We start from the raw sequence: 25949 nt of genomic DNA, 5'->3' as shown, positions 1-25949 counted from the left end.
TTGGAAAGAAAGGGGAGATTATCAAGTCGCTGCACTGATAGTGGACACCCCTGCATGGTACATGTGAGTCGCATGAAGTCCTACATTCAGCAGTGAGCAGCTGCTCTGAGATTAGTAAAGCAGTGTCTGGGTGAACCTTGGTAACCTCACCATTGTGCGGTAGTGTATCTTATCCATTTATGGGCGACCGTGGCTCAGGTGGTAGAGGGTCGTCTTCTGATTGAGAGGTTGGGGGTTCGATCCCAGTACCTGACTATGTGTCAAAGTGAACCCTAAGTTGCTCCCAGTGGTCGACTCGCGCCTTACATGGCAGTCCTGTCCCATTGGTGTGTGAATGTGAGAGTGATTGGGCAAATGAGCTGATATGTAAAGCGCTTTGGGACTGCTTCAGTGTGGTTATAAAGCGCTATATAAATCAAGTCCATTTACCATTAAGAAAACTTCTGCACCTTCTGCACTTGACAAATATCCAAAACCAATGGTACTGTTTACAACTTTGTCAGTGTATTACAAATTAATAGAATATATTGTTTATATTAATTATAATTGTATAAGTAATTGAAATAATTTGTAATTGCTAGTACTAAACACCAAGAATGTTGCAGACCCAGCTCTTGCCAAAATGGTTAGTACACATCACCAGCGAGACAAAGATCAGTTCCAGTCATTCATGAAGGGGCGAGAGAACAAGAATTAATGTTCATTCTATTATCCAATCAAGAAGAACACAATTTTTTTTTTTAAGGAGAAAGTGCTGAATGATGACTGTCAGTTGTTCTCACGACTCTTCATCTCATGCCAGATCAGGGAGTGTGACTTGTAGGAATATTTCAAGCATGAGAACCAGTCATCTCCTGCATCTCTCAGTGACAGTGGCAAGCTTCATACACGCCAGAAGTCACAGCTGGCTGAAATTCTTCAAGCACAAGTGAACATCCTGAACCAAGAGGAGACACAGTCATCATAGATGGCTCAGCACTGATCAATGCCCTACCTCCACAAAACTATAAGACATTTGATGACTATAGTACAAAAAGGTGGACATGGTGTTTCATGTGTAGGAGGCAGCAAGTCTGAAATGTGAAACAAAGTCAAAAAGGGGAAAGGAATGAGATGAAGACTGACAGGAACAAGTAAGACCCAAAACAAGCTTTCTTCAAGGTGCAAGTGCTTCAGATCAGGGCTCCCTTGCACAGCACCCTGCAGCTGCATATGTGACCAGTAGCAGCCAGAGAAACTTTTGTGTTTTGTGTTATACAATTTAATTGGTGTTTTGATATGTTTCCAATAAAGTTATATGTTAATCTTTTTTCTCGTTCTTCCATTTATAATGTCATTTATATGTCTATATACTAATACAATACAATGCATCTTAAAGGGGACATATCATGGTTTTAAATCCTTCCTTTTTATATATAAATCATACAGTTGTGGTCTATATAAAGCGGAACTGCAATGCTTGGGTCTGAATTCCTCATTATTATAGCTCCACTGGCCCCTTTTCTACCCCTTTTCTGATGTGCTTCTGAGAGCAACTCGTTTTGGTGCGGTCTCTTTAAATGCAAATGAGACGCTTCATACCCCGCCCCCTCTCGGTTCAACTCCACCCTGCTCGGCCATTTTTGTAGTTTGATAGAAGAGATAAGGCTATGTAGCGGCGCAGAAAATGTTTATTTAGAGGTTATTTACAAAATGTCAACAACGGAATACTTGTCCATCTAGCTTTACATGTTCCAGCCAGAGTCTGACCCGGCGGAGCGAGATGAAAATGAAGATGATGAACCTGCAGAACCCTAACAAGTGAGCTAACACAAGCACCGAGCTAACGCTAGCGCCAAGCTAACGTCACGAAATGCATTTTAATACAGTCTTTTCAAAGACAAAAACGGCAAAATGAAATGACTAATGAAAACTTTAGACTTAAATTAAATCACGTAGGCCATATCATCAAGGATCTAAAACGAGCACATAGCGCAAACATATGAAGTCTGAAGATGGTGCAACTGCTAATGCTAACAAAACAATGACAGGGACGTCTTATCATCACACTTTTTAGCGTTATTTACAGCTTACCGAAGTGCTCTGTTCGTCGTCTCCAAAGATAGAAGGAATTGAACCCTCAATCAGACAAAGTCTTTCGGCAAATCCTTCTTTATACTGGCGGAGGTTGCAGAAGCAGTCATCCTTGAAGTGCTTCGCGCACACAAAAATGACCTTACCCACAGATGTGGGTACATTTCCAAAAAAAAATAAAACAACCAGGCACTTTGAGAAGGTTCTGATGCTGGGAGACGGTGTAATGAAGCGTGTGGGTTACTACATCCAACAACCAAACATTTTGACTTACCCTCTCGTAACTTCGGCATCCTTGAGCTTGGACTACAAAATCACAGCGAGAAATAAAAATGGCAGATTGCTCGAAGTGTTGGACCTGGAGTCGATGTCTTAATTTGGCAGTTCCGCTGCAAATACTGTGATGTAATAGTTCAAAAAACGTAATAGAAAAATCGAAACAGATTGAAAAATATGACCAAAACAGAATATAAAGATATCTACGGAGCACCTGAAGAGACTTATTTGAGTTTTTCTGTACTTCTAAACACTCTAAATATACAACAAAATGCATTTAAGGGCTAAAAAAGTGGATTTAGCATGATATGTCCCCTTTAAAGAAAAATGTACACTAATCTCATTCAAATTAGTCAACTACACACATTTCTATAAAAAAAAGGGACCTTGGATTCTTGGATTTTTAAATGTCCAATCGGACAGATTTCATTAATGGGACCTAGAGAACAACCAAACCAAATTTCATGCTTGTATCATAATTTGCACAATTTTCTGTTATCTGGGCCACTATTTTAACATTTAGATTTAACATTCATATTTAAATGTAACATTTAACATTTAGATTTAACGTTGACAATATATTTCACGAGAAAAAAAAATCACAAATTTCACAATCATTCCCGTAAATCTGGTAAAAAATAACATTAAACGATTCACATAAGTGTTTTTAAACCTGGTTTGTTGCTAAATGTTGGGAAAAGTTGCTGTTTATTTTATCATGTGCAACTTTACAATCAGTGCCTCATACAAAACAGTGTTTGTGGTGGTTTGGGGCTCCTCCTCATTCCCAGTCCAAAAATAAAGTTAAAATTTGTTGTAGTCATTATGGTAACTACAACGCCCTGCTCTTTTTGTGTTCATGCAGTGTTTCACAACTTTGAGCAAGATTGTTCTTTCCAGAAAACAGCTCTTTTTTGGGATTCTGCGTGCATGGAATCAATTGTCGGTGGGGCTAAAACAAACACCTGCAAAGCTACGAGCCAGTGTCGCAAAATAGCTGTAAAGTAAAACCATCTCCCTCATTGCTGACACAGTATGGATTTATCTAGTTTTGGAGTGGATTGCAAACAGTTTGAAAAACAATTTCAAGTTTTTAAAATTTAAAAAAAAAATGCCCAACAAAGTAACAGACCACTAGGGGCTCATTTGAGGACCACCCTTTGACTAAGGTTGGGCCAGATTATTCTCTGTAAACTATTTAAGGAGCAAACAATTTACATCCAGATGTAAATATGCCTGATTTATATCTGCAGTTAGCTGTGTCCAGTCTGTTGGACAGTTACGAGAGACTTATTCTCCTGTGTGTGTGTGTGTGTGTTCAGTCCTGCATCCTATTATCACGCACAAGATGAATATGTAATCCACTCCTCGTCAGCTATCGGGTTCTGCATGCCTGTCATCCTCAACAAAGACAAGAGTCCAACTGAGTTCTGCACCTGAGAGGAAGAGGGAGTTTTTTCCTTTTTAATGGAAACTGGAAGGAGCTGGCAATGCACATAATGCTTCTGGATAATGTTAATAAAGCATTCAACAAACACACAACAGAAAATGTTTAATATTTGGGAGTTTACAACCATGCGTATATCTGCAGCACAGACAATGTAATAGATAAACCTGTGTCTAAGCTGCATCTTTTTCCTTCCTTGTGTGTATAATTGAACAAATATTAAATAGTATTGTTTGTTGCTTTGGTCATCAACACTACTACTATGATGATGAGTGCAAAAAGAAACACATTTAGCCTTTTAGTATGGATTCAGATCTTTTTATTATTAATTGAGAAACCAGAACTGAAAGGAACACACTTCATTTCTTCATGAGATGCTGATGTGTTTCATTCTCTGTGAATGTGGTGGTGAGTTTTGTTTGTGATGCTTAAAGAAACCATCAGAGGCAATCCACTGCTAAAATAATTTATTGATCACAGGTCTACAATACGTAAGGAGAGCCTTTGGATTAAAAGAACATATTTTATGATTCTCTATCAAGTCTCTCGTGGAGGATGCATGCAGCTTATTCTTCTGAATCTTTTGCCTGAAAGGATTAAAAAAGGTATGTTAGGCAGTGACAATATGACAATGGCTATCATTTATCAACCGTTCGTATGTACAGATCTGAGCGTATGACGTGCGTTCAACCATATTCACGTACACTTTGGTATTTTTTCAATTCTGACGTGAGTGTATGCTACGATCACATCTCACGTTAGGTCTGAGCTCGTGTATGCAAATCTGAGTGTGTGGATTTGTGGTTCTGAGATTGAAAATAAAGTATTAAACGAGCCTTAGCTGTCATTTAAGCATAAGCAGACACGCATTCAGAACAGATCAAAACAAATTACTAAAACAAATCAAACAAAATAAAATCAATTTTAAAAAAGCCTTCTTACGACTGATACCATTTTTTTGGTTTTCTTTTCACAGTATACCGTATAACCCCGCTAATATAATAATATACCAACGAGCAGGAGCTCATAGGTTCACCCAGTGCACACAAGCACACGTGCGAAGGACACGCTGCTATATTATGCCTTGTCTTGGAGAATGAGAATGAGGTCACATTTCCTCTGTACAGCTCATCAGTATGGAAGAAATAGGAACTCAGTCATGCTTTTAAATGTAAATAGTTCCTTAAACTTTTACAAATGCGCTGGAGTAATTGGTAATGTGATGAATTATAAGTGAAATTGGCTGAAGGCATAATAAACTCAGACAAGCGACAACATTTAGTCATTATTGAGGTTTTTTAAGGGTTTCTGATTGTTAATTAATGTGATATTTATTTCCTAAAGCGTGTGGACTGAGGCCAATATAAACTTAACATTTGTGTGTGTCTTCAGGATCTCTGTTGTGAAGTTGTTCCCAGCGCACACAGGGGGGCAGACTTCACCTGCTCAGTACCTGATCCTCTTCCGCAGGATTTATGAACACCCGATCATTTGTACGCTGGGATTTGTCAGATATAAATGTTTCATAAATCACACGTTGGTCTGGTTGTACGACCAAATGTGCACTCAAATTTGCACCCGTTTTCACGCAAGGTTGATCAATGAGGGCCATTGAGAGGTTTTCTTTCCATTGATGGTTCTTTCAGATAGTCTGTCAGATTGATCATTCATTTCATTGTTTCATCAGTTAATGAAAACAATCAACGACGGAGCATCACTTACTTTTCCGATTTCACGGCTCTTCGCCCTCATCTTGTTGACCTGGGACTCTGCGATGTCAGCTCGCTCCTGAGCTTCCTCCTGTTCATGCTGGACTTTCCTCAGCCTCGACATGTAACTGTTGGCCTGTTCCTCCTTTAAACACAGTCAACGTCAATGATTTAAGCATCAGGTTCAGACACAATTATTTTATTTCAGACATCACAAACTGTACTGGACTCACAGCCTCTTCAGCCTGTCTCTTGTAAGCCTTCACTTTCAGCTGCAGCTTGTCCACCAAATCCTGAAGTCGCTTCACATTCTTCTTGTCCTCCTCAGTCTGCAAGTCACATTCAAACAAAAAGGTTACGCTGACCTGAAATCTTAATGGTTGAAACAGAGAATTAACTCCTCACCTGATATGTGAGCTCCTTCACTCTTCTCTCATATTTCCGAACACCTTTAACAGCATCGGCTCCGCGTCTCTGCTCAAATTCTACTTCAGTCTCAAGCTCACGCACCTTAAGGATTAACATTTATTTCTGAGGGTGATACAGTTATAAGAAGATGAAAAGATAAAAGTTGAGGCCAAAATGTATTCTTACCCTGGCTTCCAGTTTCTGGAGCTGCTTCTTGCCGCCTTTCATAGCCAGATTTTCTGCTTCATCAAGGCGGTGCTGCAGGTCTTTGACCGTCACCTCCAGATTCTTCTTCATCCTCTCCAGATGAGCACTGGTGTCCTGCTCCTTCTTCAGCTCCTCTGCCATCATGGCAGCCTGAACATTTTCAGAATTCAGGCTGTTTCAGTCCATCGCTAGGTTCCGTGAGTAAAAATCTGCATGTGATATGGATACTTACATCAGTGATGGCCTTCTTTGCCTTCTCTTCAGCATTTCTTGCTTCCTGGACAGCATCTTCTACTTCACCTTGGATCTGAACCAGGTCAGTCTCCAGTTTCTTCTTGGTGTTGAGAAGACTGGTATTCTGTAGTAAAACAAGCAATATTTTTTTTCTCTTTTAAATGAAAACACTTTAAAGAGTAACTAAACCCCAAACCCACTTTTTTTTGAATACATATGTGTTTGGGTATTAAGTAGTGCTGTTTATTATTCCTAGTCCCACATTTCACATTTTAGTATTTTAACTTTGCTGTAAAATTTAGTTGTAAAATGTCAGAGTTACTGGCCTTTAAGGGTTGAATGCTGGCTATTACAATTGAATTTTTCTCTTGGCTGAGAGGGATTCTTTGGATTGCCCTGCGTCATCAACTTTCACTGTTGGCCCCGCCCCTCATATAAAAGGGGGGAGGAGGGTTTCCTCCAATCACAGCCCTCAGTGAGTATTGATTGACAGCCCCAATGAGGAAGTCCACTGTTCCGTGTGAAGCAGCCTGCTGCAGCTGTTATGTTTTTGACTCTGTGCTTCTATAAAGAGCAGATTCGGCGCTAATCAGAGGGTTCATCAAGCTATATGTGTATTTACACATCATGTGTGTATTCCTGTCTGTCTCTGCATCTGCCCGAACATGTCTGTACTTCTTATTGCTATGTGCGTGATGTGGTGGAAGAGTAGGGCAGTGTGTGAGCTTCACGTCGTGATTGTGTGTGTTTGTGGTTGTAGTGTCACATCTCAGCTATCAACTTGCTATTTGTGTGTGTATACAGCACACACCACTGTGTGTATTACCGTCTGTCTCTGCGCACAGCGCTGTGGGCTGCCTGACTGGGCGTGTCTTACTGCTACAGTAGTAACGCCCATATTCAAGGCATTTTTTGAATTTCCCCTTTAGTGGCATGTCAGCAGAAAGTAAAGGTTTAGTTACTCTTTAAATATAAAGACTTTCCTCTCGTACCTGAGAGTGTAGCAGCCCGACGCGCTCACTGGCGTCCACCAGCTCTTGCTCAGCAATTTTGCGGCTCCTCTCTGTCTGCTCCAGGGCAGCTCTTAGCTCCTCGATCTCAGCTATCATCAGGTTGTTCCTGCGCTCCACCATCGCAACCTGCTCCCTCATGTCCTCCTGACCTCTGATAGCATCATCAAGGTGCAGTTGAGCATCCTGAATTAAACAGAATTAAAATATAGTGCATAGTTTGTTTAGACAAGGTTGTTTACCAAATCTATTAGAAGACCAACCTTCAGTTGTCCCTGAACATTTCTCAGCTGTTTCTGAGCTTCAGCTGCCTGACGGTTGGCATGGCTCAGCTGGATCTCCATCTCATTTAGGTCTCCCTCCATCTTCTTCTTGATTCTCAGGGCATCGTTCCTGCTCCTGACCTCAGCATCCAGAGTGGTTTGCATGGAGTCAATCACTCTCTGGCTGTTCCTCTTGATCTGCTCCATTTCCTCGTCTTTCTCTGCAAGTTTTCTGTCGATTTCATTCTTCACCTGAGTGAGTTCAAGCTGAACACGAAGAATCTTGGATTCTTCATGCTCCAAGGTAGCCTGGGGACGAATTTGATATTTTTAAGCTCTGAAGATAGTGTTATCTATGAAGAGAAACAGCTCATGTCTTTCAGAAACATTCCTTCCATGGTAAGCACTGATGTACTTTTAATACAAATGTGTTGTAGTTCACCACAAGCTTAAATGATTTTGATGATTTATTATCAAAAATGAGTCATAAGATGACTTCATCTTTTAATTATATCTATATATACAGTATATGCTTTGTCTCTTTAAGTTGGGCTGTTAATTTCATTCTTGCCTCTGCTTCCTCCAAAGCAGTTTGGATTTCTGACTTCTCACTTTCAACCGTCTTCTTTCCCTTCTCAAGCTCATGGATTGTCTTGCCCGTGTCACCAAGTTGTTCAGTCAGGTCAGAAATTTCCTCTGAGGGAAAATATTTTAATTTAAAGGGGAAATATATATTTTAGGAATAAGCCTCTTTACTGAAAATTGCCTGGAACAAAATGTCTTACGTTGCAGGTTCTTGTTCTCCCTCTTCATGGTCTCCAGCTGATCCAGAGATTCCTCATATGAGTTCTTCATTTTGAATAACTCGGTGCTGAGAGAGCGAGCCTCTTTCAGAGCTCCCTCTAGCTCTGACTGGCTCTCCTCATACTTTTGCTTCCACTCTGCAAGGACCTGAATGTACAGAAAGCAGATCAATCATGTCCCAAAGTCCAGATTAACTCACTGAAGGTGTGACTGAAAACACTACCTGACCTTGTCAAAGTTCCTTTGCTTTTTATCAAGATTGGCTGCCAGAGCATTAGCTCTCTCTACATCAATCATCAGGTCCTCCACCTCACCCTGCAGTCTCTGTTTAGTCTTTTCCAGAGAGGCACATTTGGCATTCACAGCCTCGTAGGACTCCTCAGCATCCTGAAGACGCTGGGCGAGCTTTTTCCTGTGAGCAGAACATGATTCATTCATTCGTTTGTTCCTCGTCCGACCTGCTCAGTATGTCATTGTTAGTGCTAAAGATAATCCGTAACTGTAAAAAGCACCAGACAAAAGTCAAGGCTGAAGTCTTACTTTGCCTCTTCCAGCTCCTCAGTGCGCTGAATGGCATCAGTCTCATATTTGGTTCTCCACTGAGCGACCTCGCTGTTAGCCTTGGACAGTGCACGCTGTAGCTCAGCTTTGGCCTCCTGCTCCTCCTCGAACTGCTCTCTGAGCAGGTCGCAGTCATGACGAGAAGACTGAACTGCATGAGCCAGGGCGTTCTTGGCCTAACAAAAAGCAGAACTTCTTCTCTTACAAACAATAAACTGATCATTTTCAGTAATTATTTTACTGCTCTCAGATACTGATACCTTAACTTCTTCCTCAATGTGTCTTTTCAGCTCCTCAATTTGCTGAGTGTATGCCTGCTTCCCTCTGGTTAGCTGAGACACAAGAGCTTCTTTCTCTTCCAGCTGACGGCTAATTTCACCTAATCAAAACAATGCATTGGTACAAATATGGAGATATAAGGACCAATTCAAGAACTGATGTTTTAAAGTCTGCTGAAAAATACATATATAACATTGGTCATTGTATCTTGAATTAGACTAGAAGTTGTAAATATTTATCGATCTTTGTTTTTAATTTTGAAAAGATAAACATAGGTTTACAAAATGCCATTGGTTGCAAGATTCACAAGTGTGTGGATCCACATTTACAAGAAGGCGGATGACAGGATGGCTGTAACTACAGGCTGCAGAGACAATGCTTATCACTCTCCCTCAGAAGAGAAAGACATCTTTCCTTTACCACTCTGCAGGAAGACACGTTGTCTATCTAGCAAAATAAAAAAAGATGAGTTTCTCATCAAACACCTGGACACAATCAATGGTGATAGCTTCTGTCATTGCAACGACGATAACGGGAGTCGCTTGGGACACGCCATCTTGGCTGCCCGCCGTGTCAACCTTCTTGGACTGAAGTCGTTCTGCACAGCCAACAGAAATCCACGGAAAAAGTTGACCCCCCTCCACTCACTCTCCACAACATTTTGATGTCTTTCATGCAATAACGAGGACCAATACGATGTCAGATTTAGCCTGGGTGTGTCGGCACAGACAGATTCCAGAACAACATCTCCAAATCATCGTCGATCCAAATCTTCCGTGGCCTGTTGAAGACTGATCATAGAAGCAGTGCAAAGGTCCTCCAGCTCTATAAACCGTTTTCACCATGCGACAGCTCCTTCACCTTGATTCAAACCCGCTAAACAAATTGACAAATGACACCACCCTGAGCAAATCAGTGGAGACCATGAATAATTTCAAACTTCTTTCAAGAAAGTCAGTGTTTATGTCTGGTCCCTTTCCACCCTGAATCAAGGTCTAGAATGCTTTAGTAGTCTCTTACAGCAGCAGCTTTTTCTTTAATCGTGCTGATAAACCCATAAATAATTTTAACTTGTTCTGTAAACGTGCTGAATTATTCTGCTCCCAGTCTTGGGGAGCCTGGTGATATACTCTCTCCACCCTTAACGTTCAACCTAAACCTTATTTATTTGAAAAAAAAATCAGCTTAGTTATTTCATTCCACCCCATTCCTGGCTCCATCTTCTCTCACTTGGGCGGTTCTAGGTTGGGGGTTAGGATACGAGACCATGCAGAATCCAACAGGTTTTGATGTCTGATGGAGTCACCGAATTATTTGTCCCTACTCTGTCTCACTAACCATGGCCCTAACCCTTAAACAGATTATCCACCATGATCTTTTATCACTTCTTCTTCACTCTCCACTTTAGCAATTCTGTGCACATTTTCAGTATGTTGTAGACCAAAATAGATTAAATTGGGGTTCAATCAAATTATATTTAAGTGTCAACGTTGTATCATGTTTTTCTTTCTGCAGTCTACGCTTTCTCCATGCTCTTCTCTCCTTCATTTTCAGGTATCCTGGTGTTGAAGCTGACGTTTCCTGGTCTGTGGTTCGCCTTTTAACCAGTTTGTGATACTGTGATGTTTTTTTCTCTTAAACCTGTTCTGTTCTCCTCTTCCTGTCCACTAACCCCAACCAGGTCCTTCCTTGTAAAAGGTAATTTTTGTACTTCATCAACGCTGATGCTTGCTCTTGTGGAAATATTGTTTTTTGCAATGAAACATACCACTATATTTTATGGTGAGTGTAAGAGATGACTTGTTGAATTTGGTGCTATATAAAAAAAAGCTGAATTGAACTGCATGCACCTCCTATTCAAACAATTCAGTATGGGCTATTAGACAGGGAACATTGGATCTGTGAAATACCCTGGTCTTACCATTTTCAGTCTGAAGACGAGCTTTTTGAGCACTGATATCATTTAGCTGACGGACATTCTCATCGTTCTTTGATTTCAGCTCACTCAGCTGATCTTCAAGTGTTCTGCACATTTTTTCAAGATTTGACTGAAACAAAAACATTTATTAGTTTCTAACATACATGAAAATTCACAATACTTTCTTTGAAACTGTAGTAACCTTTGACTTGGCGATAGACTCCATATTGCTGCTAAGGTCATCAATCTCCATCTTAAATTCACTCTTCTCCTTCTCCAGCTTCTGTTTGACTCTCTGGAGGTTATCCAGCTGCTCTCCAAGCTCTGCCACGCTGTCAGCCTGCTTCTTACGGAGAGCTGCAGCTGTGGCCTCGTGCTGCAGTGTGGTTTCTTCGAGATCCCGACGCAGCTTCTGAAACTCAGCCTCACGCTTTTTGTTCATCTCAATCTGTGCTGCAGTTGCTCCACCAGCTTCTTCAAGCCTCTCGCTGATTTCTTCAAGTTCCCTGGAGAGATCAGACCTCTGTTTTTCCACCTTAGCTCGAGCAGCTCGTTCAGCCTCAATCTCCTCCTCCAGTTCTTCAATACGAGCCTGCAAAGAAAAGATGCTTATTTCTAAAATCTTGAACGAGACCCACTTACTGTCAAACTCAGCAATCAAACTATGCACACACTATGCTGCTTTGCAACAGGTGGGTATGTGTGCTTTTGTCAACACTTGTGTTATCAACCTGATGCACAGGAAGTGTTTGAAAAACTTGTTTGAAAATGTTGTGCACTCATCATACCTGAAGTTCTTTAATTTTTTTCTGTAACTGTATTCCAAGGGTCTGTTCATCCTCAACTTTGCTCAGGAGCTGGCTGATCTCAAAGTCTTTTCTGAGGAGTCAGGAAAGGTTTGCTTTCAACAAACGACTTTATATATAATTTAATTGCCTTTGGTGGATACAATGTTATTTTTACTTTTTTATTTTCTCTTCGGACTGCTGCTTGTCATTTTCCAGATCCATTACAGATTCCTGAGAAAGTTTTAGATCTCCCTCCAACTTTCTTTTAGCTCGTTCAAGATCCATACGGAGTTTCTTTTCTTGTTCCAAGGAACCTTCAAGCTGTGGGTAAATATATATTTTTGAATAATAAAAAACACACAAATTATTTGATCAGTGTATTTACTTCAATCAAAGACTCACATCGTCGACTTGCTGTTCCAGCTTGGTCTTGGCCTTGGTCAGAGTGTTGACTTTGTCTTCCTCTGCCTGCAGGTCATCCAGGGTCTGTTGATGAGCCTCTTGGAGAGCTTTTTTCTCTTTGGTTAACTTTGCAATCGTCTCGTCTTGAGAGGCCATTTCCTCTGTAAGGTTTTTGACCTAAAATATTTTTGAGGAATTGGATTTAAAGTTTTCTTTTCATCCCACATTAGTACATTGATATTGATAAACCTTGTTCTCAGTGGCATGTTTCTCCTTCTCCACTTTGGCCAGAGTGAGCTCCAAGTCATCGATGTCCTTCTTTAGTTCAGAGCATTCGTCCTCCAGCTTCCTCTTCTTCGCAGTCAGCTCAGCATTGATTTCCTCTTCATCCTCCAGCCTCTCTGTTGTCTCTTTAAGTTTGGCCTCAAGCTGAATTTTTGCTTTAATGAGGCCCTCACACCTCTCCTCTGCATCAGAAAGGTTTTCACCTTCCTAAAGGGCAATCCAAACATGTCACAAATATTATAAAGGTAGACAAATAAGCAGTGTAATTATTTTTACTTGCACTCACAGACTGCACTTGTAACAACAGATCATTTTTTTCTTGTAGCAAGGAAACCATTTTTTCCTCAAGTTCTTTCTTTTTTGCCAGGGCCTTTGAAAGGTCATCTTTGATTTTATCAAAGTCTTCTTTCATTTGGGCCATCTCTTTCTCTGTCTCTGCACTCTTCAGAAGAGGCTTAATCTTGAAGTACAACTTCATCCATGGCCATGTTTTGACATTCATGAATGAACGAACGTTGTATTGGATGGTAAAAATGGCATCGCTAAAAAATAAAAGATAGCATGAGTTCATGAATGATGCCTTCGATAAAAGCACACTAAGAGACTAAATTGTCTCTGGTAGAACAATTACCGTCTTTCCATCATCTTGACGAACTCTCTTCTCATGAGGAAACCTCTGCAAAGAGCCTGAGTCATTGTGACCAGCTCAGCCAGTTTCTCATCCCTCATTTCCTCTAAAGTTCCAAGCAATCCAGCTTTGAAGAACACCTGATATTTCAAAAATGTTTTCAAGTTTTGAGGTATTAAAGAAATCCTAAGTTGAGACAAATGTTCTTGATTTTACCTTTGTGTGTCCAAACTTGTACTGAGTGTGGTCAACGTCAATAGAGCCCAAGAGTTTCTCTGAAGCCTTCTTGTTGTCAATGAACTGTCCCTCTGGGATGACACTGGCATTCAAAACTTTGTATCTAAATTTACACATTGTAATTGTTAAGGTGACTTTTGTACATACATCTATATGCAAGAATATTAGTTTTTTTCTACCTCTGCTTGAAGTCACCATAGAGGATTCTGCTGGGGAAACCTTTCCTGCAGATCCTGATACCTTCCAGCACACCATTGCACCTCAGCTGGTGGATGACCAGGAAGTTCTCCATGAGACCTTTTCATAAAAATCACAACAAATGTGACAGTTAAAAATATAATGATTAAGAATTATTAAACATGGACTTTTAAAAACCATTAGAAAATTATAATTTACCTGGTGTCTTTGATTCATTGGGAATCAAGCAGCGCACAAAATGGGGATGTGTGCTCCTCAGATTGGTCATTAACTTTCCCAAATTCTCCTGATGAAATAAAAAAGATTCATGAGGAAGAACAATCATAAATGGAAGTAAGTATTTGACTGCTGTTTACCCTGAACAGTGCAGAGACCGTCTGGAAAGAACCACCCTTTTTCTTGCCACCTTTCTTGCCACCACTGCTCTCAGCTGTTATTAGAACATAAATGTAAATTAATCAGTGATTAATATCTTGAAAATTATTGTGTTTAACTAGGGAATTCTAATGTTCAAAACGAGATACCATCTCCTGAGGAGTGAGATGCGTAGAGTAAAACCAGCAGCTTGACTGAAGACTTCTGGTAGAGCTGAACCACGGAGTCATTCAGGGGGTCTTTGTTCTTGTCCAACCAGCCAGTAACATTGTAGTCCACAGTACCCGCATAATGCACCAGAGCAAAATGGGCCTCAGCTTTGCCTTTAGCAGGCTTTGGTTTCTGGAATGGGGCACTTTTCCCAATATGCTGGTCATACAGTTTGTTCTTGAAGGTCGTGTCTGTTGCCTTGGGGAACATGCACTCCTCTTCCAGGATGGAGAAGATGCCCATTGGCTGTAGATAACATAAAGTATACATCTGTAGTTTCCCAATATGAGGGCGCTTCTGTTGCTTATATTGTTATTTGTTGCACTGTACCTTCTCAATGAGCTCAATGCAGGCAGCCAAGTCCATGCCAAAGTCAATGAACTCCCACTCAATGCCCTCTTTCTTGTACTCTTCTTGCTCCAGAACAAACATGTGGTGGTTGAAGAACTGTTGCAGTTTCTCATTGGTGAAGTTGATGCAGAGCTGCTCCAAGCTGTTGTACTTTAGGTAGAAAAAAATGAGGCTTTACTGTTATTGTGTATATATCTCTTTGGTGCCTTTTTGTAGTTTACTTACATCAAAGATTTCAAAGCCAGCGATATCCAGGACACCAATGAAGAAGCTTCTTGGCTGTTTGGTGTCCAGCATCTCGTTGATTCTCACGACCATCCACAAGAACATTTTCTCATAGACAGACTTGCAGAGAGCACTCACCGAGTTGTTGACCTGATACAAAAGATAAAACAGCAATTAAAGGAAATAATTGACTGCCTTTGGTTTCATATGGTTATGTATGTGTTAAGCCAGGTTTTTTTTTGTTGACTTTCTTACTTGTGGAACAGTTTGACCTTTGGTCACATACTCATTCCCAACTTTCACTCTTGGGTAGCACAATGCCTTTAGCAGATCAGCAGAGTTCAGGCCCATGAGGTAAGCGATTTTATCTGCCACTGAAATAATAACACACATTGTTATCTTCAAAAGTAATACCAGAACCAAAACAAAGACGTCCTTGCTCTATCCTAACTAATTTAAAATTCATACCCTCAGTGCCGTCAGGCTCAGCCTGCTCCTCTCGCTGCTTCTGCTTGAATTTCATGTTTCCATGATGCATCACAGCTCCTGTTAGCTTGAACATGCTGGCCTTTTCTTCTAAGGTGAAGCCCAAAATATCAATGGCAGTCTGCAGGGATGTAAAGAAAAAACAAAACTGAGGCACAAAAACACAATTGCGAAACATGGACATATTTGAAGGGATTTTTTCTCCTTTTACTTATGAATAAATATTTTTGGTCTGTCTATTAAAAAAGCATTTTCTTACTCCTGTACATCTTTTTTTGTTGTTACTAAAAAACTTGATTTTTCTTCAATATACCATCTTTTATTTGCCTACAATACAAAGAAGTCAGTATTGAATTGTAATGTGTTTTAATTGATAAATGCATAATTTTATCATCCAAAGGAAGCTCTTACATCAGTGGCAATGAATTCTTCAATATCATCAATACTTTTGACAGTAATTTCGCCGTGACTGATCATGGGATAGTCATAAGGGTTGGTGGTGATCAGGAGAGCCTCTGAAGAAAACACAAAGCATATGTAGACATTAAAGATATACACAACCCAAAGACAACCCAACAAAGACAGATCAAATGAAAGATTAGTACCTTTTACACTTAGAAATGAGAGGCATTTAAGACGCTGAATATGCACTTTAAACTCACTTTGGGAGGTCAACATGTTTAACTACAATGTAGTGGTCACTCAAAGAAGTAAGTCATTCATGTAACTCCAACTGGTTTTATGAGTTCAAAGGCATCCAATCGCTCCGATTGTAGCGTAGACTTATCCATTTTAATGTGATCAGCTAGAAGTCATGCATGGATTAGACGTGTGATGGCTGAAAGTAGTAACCAAATACCGTGCCCACCAGCATTGTCGATGTCTAATTTCTCACTTCCTGGTAAGAGCAATGTCAAATCGATCTGCTTCGTTTACACACGCTCCCTCACTCCGCACATTGGTCGAGCGATTAGGGCATTCATTTGCAGTTAAAGGGCCACACACACACACACACACACGCTGACAACAAATGTTATGTTCATGTCCTGCGTGGAAATTCTTCAACTCCTCCACTCCCTCACAGTCACAAGGATGCGTTTAGCCAAAAAATGGTACCATTTGATTTTCCGTGAATCTGTATCAGGTAGTACCAAAGGAATTTGGTCGGCACCTAAAAAAACAACCTGAATTCATATGATTGGATCCATGATCAGTGATTGTTTTTTTTAAACTCGCTGATCGGTGATTGGCCCCAAAATCCTGATCGTGTAAAGTCAAATTAAAATGCTATTTCACCATAAACTTCCTTATGTGAATGCTGATTGCCTAAAATCTCCAAAATGGTGATTCTCACATATGAATGATTATTCTGTGCCTTGAAGGCTATGAATTGAGAAAAATGACTCAAAAGACATTTCCTACACAAAATAGAAACAAAGTTTGATTGTTCAGCTTTAGACCTATTATCAAAAGTGCAATCATGTGATGTGTTACTTGTTAATTTAAAGAATGTAGAGCTTAGGTTTGGAAGGAAAGCTGATTGTCATACCAATTAGCTCTGGTTTGTAGCCTGTGGTGAGCTGGTAGAAGATGTGGTAGCTTCTCTCAGCTGACAGCTGGTAGGTCACCCGAGACTTCTCCAGTAGATCTAGAGAACAGAATAGAACCAAAGGTTTTAAAAAAGAAGGTTCTAATAGCTGGGTTGGCTTTTTTCTTTGCCTTACATGTTTCAATGTCTGCAGAGGCCAACTTTCCAGTCGTCCCAAAGTGAATTCTGATGAATTTACCCTTTTCAAAAGACAACAAAGATTTATATTCACATACAGTAACTGGTTTATGATGCTTAGGGAAAAGATCAAACACTTACAAAACGTGATGAGTTGTCGTTTCTCACAGTCTTGGCGTTACCATAAGCCTCCAGCAGTGGGTTCGCTGCAATGATTTGATCTTCCAGTGAGCCCTGCATTAGACAATGCAATCATTATTGTTTAAGTCGTGTATGTGTTTCAAAGTCAATGTAGGCTTTTCTGACACATACCTGCATCTTTCCAGGAACGTTTTCACTTTTCTTTCCAGCTACTGCGATTGTCGCAAAGTACTGGATGACACGTTTGGTGTTGACAGTCTTTCCTGCACCGGATTCTCCACTATGTTTAGGTGATTGTTTAGAGTGAATAAAGTGAAACATATCAACAATATCACAAACACCTAATATCTCATAGATTAAATACTTACGTAATCAGGATGGACTGATTCTCTCTATCTATAAAGCATCAACAACAGTTATACAGGGCTTAGGAAATCACTTTTCAAGGGTTAGATTTGTCTTTCAGAAAACTATGAAGCTTGAGAATGTGATGAATACCTTGGAGCATGAACTGATAGGCATTATCAGAGATGGAGAAGATGTGTGGAGGAGCTTCAATTCTCTTCTTTCCTCTGTATCCATTAACAACTGATTGATCATACACTGGGAGCCACTTGTAGGGGTTCACAGTGACACAGAAAAGCCCTGAGTAGGTCTGTGGGTGAGAACGATTGATGGGAGGTGATACACATCTTCATCTACTTCTCATGGACTGAATCTTTCCATGCGATCACCAAGAATAACTCACGTAGATCATCCATGCTGCATAGCGCTCTTTGAGGTTATACAGCACAGTGGGCTCGCTGAGGTGGGTCATCATGGCCATGTCCTCAATCTTATCATACTTTGGAGGGTTCATGGGGAAGACTTCATCTTCTTTCACAGTGATAGTCTTGTTCATAAATGGATATGTTTCAGAGTGTTTTCATGTAATTGCAAAAAATGTTTTGAGACAGACTCAAGACAATACTCAGTTTGGTTCAAATGATCTCCTTACAGTCTACACATACCTTCCCACACAAGGTGTCTACGGTGGCTTTACCACCTTCCCTTTTCACAAGTTTCCCTTTGAGGTACATTTCATTCGGCTCCGTCACAAAATAAGCGGTTTTGGCATCAAATGGAGCATTTTGGGATTCAATGCGCTCCTTTTCTGGCTTCCTGAGGTATATGGCTGCTGGGCCAAAACACTCCATTTCAGCATCCCCCATGATGACTCTTTACTGCAAGTAAATAAAAACATGTTGACCAGCCATTTATTGAACGGAGATGCGCTCAAAAGGGCAGCTAGTGCTTATTGTCTTTCAGTTCAATGAACAGATGTTAATATGGTTGATCTGGACCATGTTAGCTTTAGCATGTCCGAAATTACAAAAAAAATTATATTCTTGATGCAATTACATCTACTGCAAGAATACAATATTATTAAATGTATTAAACCACCACTTAATTAATGAAATATGTCACAGCTGACAATAATACATTACTGGAATTAGTTTGAAAGTTTCTAAAAAATAATTAAAAAAACCAATCGGTGTAATATTAATGACAAGACTGTGGTCACTTTCATTTGACCCCAGAACTTCACCACTGCCCTCACTTTTAATCTTGATATAGACTTAAATGGTCTAAACTTGAAAATATCTTTGATTTATTGTGCAGGTATTGGCTGGCTCAACCCCTGCGATCAATGGATGAATCATCCCAGTTCACGTTACAATTTCCCTGCTGTTTTATAAAGCACCCTATATTTTTGTTGAGATAAGCGCTATACCAATAAAGTGATACTATTAATAAGATCTGAAAAAGTACAAAAAAAAGTTATAATTTTTCCCAATAAAGTAAAAAAAAAAATGTAAAATTTTAATTTGGTTGAATTTTTCAGGTGTCGTATATTGTGCATGATTTATTCAAGTGAAAAAGCTGATTTCAGTATAAAACAATGTGAAAATTCTTTCATCCTGTGAATTATTTTCAAAGAAACAAAATATATTCATGGCTTTATCCATGTTTGAAAATGGTCTTATAAAGTTAGCAAATTCTGCATGTTAGTGAAGTCATGAAGCAAGATGCACAAAACAATCTTTTAAACACCTCAAAGCTATATGTTAATACCATGGCATCCACAGATCTAAGTCTCAATCAGCTATAAATCACAAAATGTTTTCTGATCAAAGGTAAACTGATGTTAACGCTGGTTACCTTCTTCCCTCTACTGAAGAATAATGGCTGAAGATCTCACAGAAGCTGTAAAGACCAAAAATGGAAAGTTTGAACTTATTCTTCAAGCTGGTCTGCTATCAAAAAGATGAATAATGTGCTCTAAAGCCCTGGCATAACCACAGGAGTGTCTGGCAGTAAGTGCCCATGCCCTGCATTGTTTATTAAGCTGCTGGTTTTCCTTCTGCTAATAAAGGACTCCAACCCACTCACCTTGACTGGTCAGCTGATGGTCCTTGGAGGCGTCTAGCCTTCCTTCTTATATAGAGACATTCAGGTTCAGGCGGCTGGAATGGCCTCCTTTATATGGTCAGCTGTTTTTTGATGTGCTTTATCTGCCTCTGATTAGTAGATAACTTTGGTTATTTATGTCCAACCACTTTTTCCTTAATGAGCAGGTCTCCACAATGGAAATTAATGGAGTTTTTTTGATGGGAGAATGTGCCAATACTAATCTCTGGATGACAGATCAGTTAATGGGTGTGAATTACTTTGAGCTTCATATAATTAAGAGACACACACATAGACAGTGTTCGTTTCAAAAGTCAGTCGTCTATTCAGTGTATTGTGTTTGCTTGAAATAGAAAATTGAGAGTCCTGAAGCTTTGGGAGAGACAGACAGAAGACTGTGTTAACTGTTTTACTGGAGGAAGTAGGCGCTGGTAAACTGAGGGCAAATTTTAAAGAGTTTATGAATAGAGCAACAAACTTTGAAATCTGCATTTTTTTCCATCTTGAGTAAATATTGGATGCTAAAGCTCAGACATAGTTTCCGCCTGTGTAGTAATCTCTATAATGCATCTTGGCACTGAGGAGGCTGAGTTTAGCAGTGGAGGAGCTCTCATATGACACTGGTATTCCTGTGCAGGAGCCTCACGCATCTTTCCTGTGACAAAGGAAGTTGCTAATCCTGGACTTGTGAAAATGATGATCCCGCATAAAAGTAGAAACACCAATTCCCCAATCTTAATGAGGTTTGTGCTTAAGAAACAATGTATAATTAAGGCTGAACAATAATCTTATTTATAGTGCTGCAATTTTCCTCGGAAAAATAAATATCCGCTAAAACATGTGAGGAATATCTGTCACTTCTGTATTGAAATTAGTTTTATATCTTTATAGAAATGAAAAATGATTGTTGTCAGTTGGCCGTCAGCGGAGGCAGGCATGAGGCTGATCTGCATGTATAAACTAAACATGATATTCACCTTGTGCTTAGAGAGTCATTATTTAATCCAACTATGTCCGTATAAATGTAGCGTGGAGCTTTGCATAAGTAACTTTAAAGGTGCAGTCCGCAACTCTCAGATCCCTCTCTCCCCCTCCCTCCCCGCTGCTCTCTTGCTCTGCCTCCAAACATTCCAAAGTCCCTCCCTCAGAGGAGCTAACAAGCTAACGTTAGCCCGACAGCAACGTCACAGTAATATAACATGCTCTGTTAAAAGCGTATTACTGCAGCGCTTCGCTCTTTCTTAATGTGCACACACCTCAGCAGCAGCAGCAACAACACAGTGTCACTTACAGCAGCCCACAAGGAGGCTGCTGTGCACATGAACAACACATTCACTACAGAGTTCTAGTGTAACAATTACAAATCAAACATAATGTAAATCGAGCAGCAGTAATTACCTTTCATGCAGAAACGTTGCTAATTCCATCTTCTACTCCTCCAGACCATACACTGTAAAAAAGACGGTGCTACAGCCCCAGGAAGGGGGCGGGGACTGTGAGAAACAGCTGTCAGACAGTCCATCAAACACAATACTGTCTCTGATTGGTTCTTTTTGCTCGGTCGCTGCATTCTGGCAATCTGCCAAAGGCTGCAGGAGCAGCAGGGAGGACTCAATGAGTCTTTCTTTTTTTTTTTTCACACAAACTACTTGTTTGATGTAAAGCTGTCCTTACATAGTGACAGCTTTAGCAAATATGATAAATTGTCCCTTTTATAAGAGTTGCAGACTGCACCTTTAAACAATTATGAGAGTCTACAGTAGAGAAGCTGGAATACATTTCCAAAAAACAGTTGATAAAATTACTGAATAGAATCACTAATACAATATACTGATTCTCTCTTCAGATATGTACTATATTTGGTTTGACACACTATTAGATTTCACCTCTACCTCAGCTCCCCCTGCTCGTTAAAATGGTCTGTTCCAGGAACTACAGAAGCAGGTGAATTCACTTGACTCTGATTTTAGAACTGGTTGAACATGTTGTGTCACTGCCTGCAGTATCACATCCAGAGGGAAAGACTTAAGAAAGAATTAAAGAATTATGGGATGAGAGTTTTTAGTCTTAAGCATTGAGGAATGTTAAAATAAAGCACTATTTAAGTTTTTAAAATAAACCAAATCATTATTACCCTAACCAATTCAACTAGAGTCTACTCTTCATCATCAAATTGTACGGTAAGTTTGTTTGTGATGCTTGTTTAACAGAATGAATCATGCTCAACATCCCTTTTCTTTTGCAAGTCTACAGTTTAATCAATCGGTTTAAATTAGATTTTACAACATGTACAAAAGAAGCTGCCTCTTGTTCAAATGAACATAACGAACCCTTGTTTGTCCAGGCATCTGTATATTGCCATTATTTGAATATAATACATTGATTTCCTAATGAATCGTCTCTAGTCTGCTGGATGATAGCACTGACTCAAGTAAACAGTATCATTAAATGTCTGCTGTGTTTCCAGTCCATTCTTTTTTTTTTTTGTTCTATCTTATCTGGTCATATTGTTTCTAGTGAATTGTCTTTCCAGAAGTGGTCTGCTGACTTTTCTCTGAGGATTGGGCATAAAAAAGGACTCAGAATGCCCGTTCCAGTCTCTAACACACATTCCACATTTTCCACATTTTTTGTTCTAAGGGAAGAAAACTAAAGTCTCCGATAGCCATCCATGGAGAACATGACAATTTAATAGGTAAGAAAGCCTATAAGCTTAGCTTCACAGCTAAACTGAGGTAAGACATTTACTTGACAAGCTAGCACCTTCTTATTGTTCTTTATTAAACAAATCACCGTAAACCATAAAAATACCCATTCTAAGCTTGTGATACACTAAACAGCTTTATATATCGTAATTTCCGGGCTATAAAGCGCACTGTTTTATTGGCTGCATTACAGTAATTTAGCAATTTTCTAAGAAAAATCCACACAAATGCCGCACCCTAACACAGGCCACACCCTAATGGCTGATGAGGGTGCCCTTCAGACAACTCAGCCAATCAGTACGGGGAGGTAGGGGGGCTGTTGTACTCATGTTAGGTTACAGGGAAATGTCCGTCTTTCATCTGATGAAGTTTCCTTTACTACATGAAGTCGCCTCCTCACTGCCCCACGTCTACATATCAGTCCATTTACAGCTTTTTACTGGAACCAGACTGATACACCGCTTTGTCCACTCTTCTTACTGTGAACTACCGCAGAGCGATCACAGCGAGTCAGACTCTGAGTCAGAATACGGACGCGATCGCTTCTGAACAAATCCAACGTGGTGATTTGGCAACTTCATGCTGTTATGCTACTATTACAAACTGGCTGACTTTTACTGTCTGTCCTCCTACGGAAGAGTCTCCATCAACCTCAGTCCAGAGCACTGATCAATCCTGAACAAACCTAACGTGGTGATTTAACAACTACCCTTCTATGACAAAATGGCTGACTTTTACTTCATCCTCTCTGCTGCTGCTGCCAGTGAGCTCTCTCTCTCTCTCTCTCTTTCTCGCTCTCTCTCTCTGACAACATTTCTCTACGTCGTTGCTATGACGAGGCAGTGTGCATCATGACAAAATGAGTGATCAGAATGATTCAGTGCGAGCAAGAACGATTTAATGTTAACAATTTCATTGTTCCATCTGGTCTAATTTGACGAAGCTCAATTTTGTTGGGGCATGAAGCTTATAAAACTTGGAAAAATCCACAGTTTAGTCGCATCATTGTTTAGGCCACAGGGTTCAAAGCGTGAGAAAAAGTAGCAGTTTATAGTCCGTAAATTACGGTAAATCAATCTATAATTTCAAACATGAACAAGGTGCGATAAAAAGGCTGGACTTAGGACTGCCCTTCATAAACAAACATCAGGCATACAAGCAATTAAAATTACAAACATTATACAAATGATATTGTTTACAATACTGAAAAAAATGAAAGGTTGACAGATTATTTTTCTTTTAAACCACACATGTAAGGGGACATGTGTACCATCAAGTCTTCTGTCAGTGATAATCATTATACTAATTACTAAGGGTGGGACGATAGCCTCAGTTCACGAAATGGGATCGCAATAACGATACAATATTTGCGATAGGAAAAAAAAAGACACAAAATTGGAAAAATAACAATGCTTTTATTTGACTTGACACTTAATCTGGGTTTGACCTTTTCAACTAAATGGCATTATAAAAATATAAAAAACCATAGCAATGTGGTGTTGGATCAAGTGGATCTGCCCCCTTGTGATACCACTGGTACCTTTGACGATATACGTATTTTGTGACGTTTTAATATTGCGATATCTTCACGCAGGTTAAACCATCCCATCTTTACTAGTTACAGGGGTTATCCTAGAGCGCCACCTAGTCTCAATTCTAGTTGATGTTGTTTATTATATATAGTGTGGCACCTAAAGTTGTCATATTTGACCAAAACATCTCCATTCTTAATCATTTAATATATCACTTTAGATTCATGTTGGTGGAAAAGGAGGGTCAGGGCCGGGGGGCCAAATCTGGCTCTTCAGAGCATCCAATTCGGCCCACAGGAGAAAGTTAAAAATGACAGAAAAAACATGTATCATTGTGTAAATGACAAAATAATTCAGTGGTAGATATCTCAGCCCCTCCAAAAATACATGGACATAAATCTACAAATTTCCCATGCTTGTATCACATGATTACAGTAAATTTCTGATTCTGAAATTGATGAAAAAAAAACTACATTTGTTTCAAAATCCTGCAAATTTCCTCAAATCACTCTTCTGAATTAAATAACAATTGTTAATAAAATCAAGGAAATATAAGTTAATTTAAGTTTAAGGTCACTTAATGCTTGGATATTGTCTCTCATATACTTTGTGTAATTTAATGCCTGGAAGGGCAAACTAGAGTACATTGATGTTGAAATTGCATTCCTTCCTGCCAAAAATCTGCAGCCCACTAAAGATCAAACTGGTCTGTATTTGTCCCCTGAGCTACAATGAGTTTGACACCCCTAAGGATGGGTTGCATTGTGACATGGAGACCTCAAGTGGAGAAAATATGCAAAGTCCTCTCAGAAAGCTCGAGGCCTATGTGAAATAAAGCCCTGATCTTTTTGTTAACACAGCGTTAAGATCATATTTATTCTTCCAAGCTGATATCAGGTTATATTGGGTTGAACTTCCCTGCTCTGACTTTCTGTAGTGAGAAAAAAGGGTCTCCCACTTTGTTTATATAAAGTACATCAGTGGTGGTGGTGTTTTTTTTGCCAATATTTCAGTGTATCTTGTTTTAGAGCCTTGCCATTCTGTAAAAATTAAGAAATGCTAATTAATTGTGTGAAACATTGCTCTACAAATAAATGCAAGCTATAAAAAATCTGTCTTTACTGTTATTTTGAATAATAGCCCATATCAAACCATTTATATACAAACCAAGCTCCTCTGTCTCACGCCCATTAGAAAATATTTGTTTAAATTCATTGCTATTTTTAATATTGTTGATCCAGAGCTATCAGATAAAAGGGCAAAGGCAGTTGTGACATTTATTCTTTGTGTAGAAACGATATCAGTGTCCAACCTCTGAGGAGCCGCTCTCAGTGGGTGCAACAACTTCATGTTATAGTTGAGAAATTCACACCGCTCCATTAAAAGCGAAGGGCGAACATGTGGCGATGTGTAAGCAGAGACGTTACGCGTGTGCTGCAGCTGATGAAAGTGTGACAATCTCAAAGCTCGGACAGATGACAAACACGGTTCGACTCCTGCTACAAGTCAAAGGGCTTGGGCTTTCTAAGGACCCACCTGAAATGTGATATCTTATGTACAAGCTGAGGTTTAAGAATCTTACTGGGACTATAATACAATAGAATATTTTAACATTGTTGTACTGGAAATGGGTTTTATTTATTCATTAATGTAATTATTCATTAAAAAAAAAATATATATATATATTATTTGAATCATTGTCCATCAGCAAAATGAAACACATTCCAAAAAATTATTTAGCATATGGGAAATTTTTTGCAAACTTGGCATTTCAATTTTGGAAACTTTGTACCATATACTGTAAGCTATTTTTTTCCTGGGGTCTACATCACAGATTATATATGAATAACAGTTCTGAAGTATTAAAAACAGATGAGATAAGATGTACAAACAACATTCACACAATATAACCAAAATAAAACAAAATTACCACAGCCAACATAATACATAACATTAACAGAAATACACACGACATAGAAAAACAAAAGATTCTATCATTCTATCATACTGTTCCGGTAAA

At 39.5% G+C, this 25949-nt stretch overlaps 1 protein-coding gene across 1 annotated transcript; it reads right to left on the bottom strand.

Moving 5' to 3' along the window:
- Positions 1-5440: 5440 nt before the first annotated feature.
- Positions 5441-18460, bottom strand: LOC114463387 (myosin heavy chain, fast skeletal muscle-like). The gene is made up of 38 exons (XM_028446925.1): positions 18252-18460; positions 17990-18133; positions 17740-17896; positions 17610-17637; positions 17413-17521; positions 17242-17334; positions 17099-17162; positions 16924-17022; positions 15786-15889; positions 15357-15495; positions 15144-15262; positions 14889-15038; positions 14643-14813; positions 14252-14558; positions 14084-14157; positions 13926-14013; positions 13709-13826; positions 13509-13632; positions 13296-13432; positions 12951-13206; positions 12629-12871; positions 12380-12556; positions 12153-12298; positions 11978-12068; positions 11392-11781; positions 11193-11319; positions 9253-9371; positions 8972-9168; positions 8660-8843; positions 8413-8578; positions 8199-8323; positions 7628-7936; positions 7347-7550; positions 6353-6478; positions 6100-6270; positions 5911-6015; positions 5739-5834; positions 5441-5650 (listed from the first exon to the last, which is right to left on the bottom strand). The coding sequence occupies exons 1-38, from the start codon at positions 18450-18452 to the stop codon at positions 5480-5482; spliced, it is 5829 nt and encodes a 1942-aa protein (XP_028302726.1). The 5' UTR covers positions 18453-18460; the 3' UTR covers positions 5441-5479.
- Between the last annotated feature and the right edge of the window lie 7489 nt (positions 18461-25949).

This window comes from Gouania willdenowi, chromosome 5 (genome assembly GCF_900634775.1).
Source record: "Gouania willdenowi chromosome 5, fGouWil2.1, whole genome shotgun sequence".
NCBI lineage: Eukaryota > Metazoa > Chordata > Actinopteri > Blenniiformes > Gobiesocidae > Gouania > Gouania willdenowi.
The sequence above is the reverse complement of the archived record's forward strand: the minus strand, read 5'-3'. Positions and strand labels throughout refer to the sequence as shown.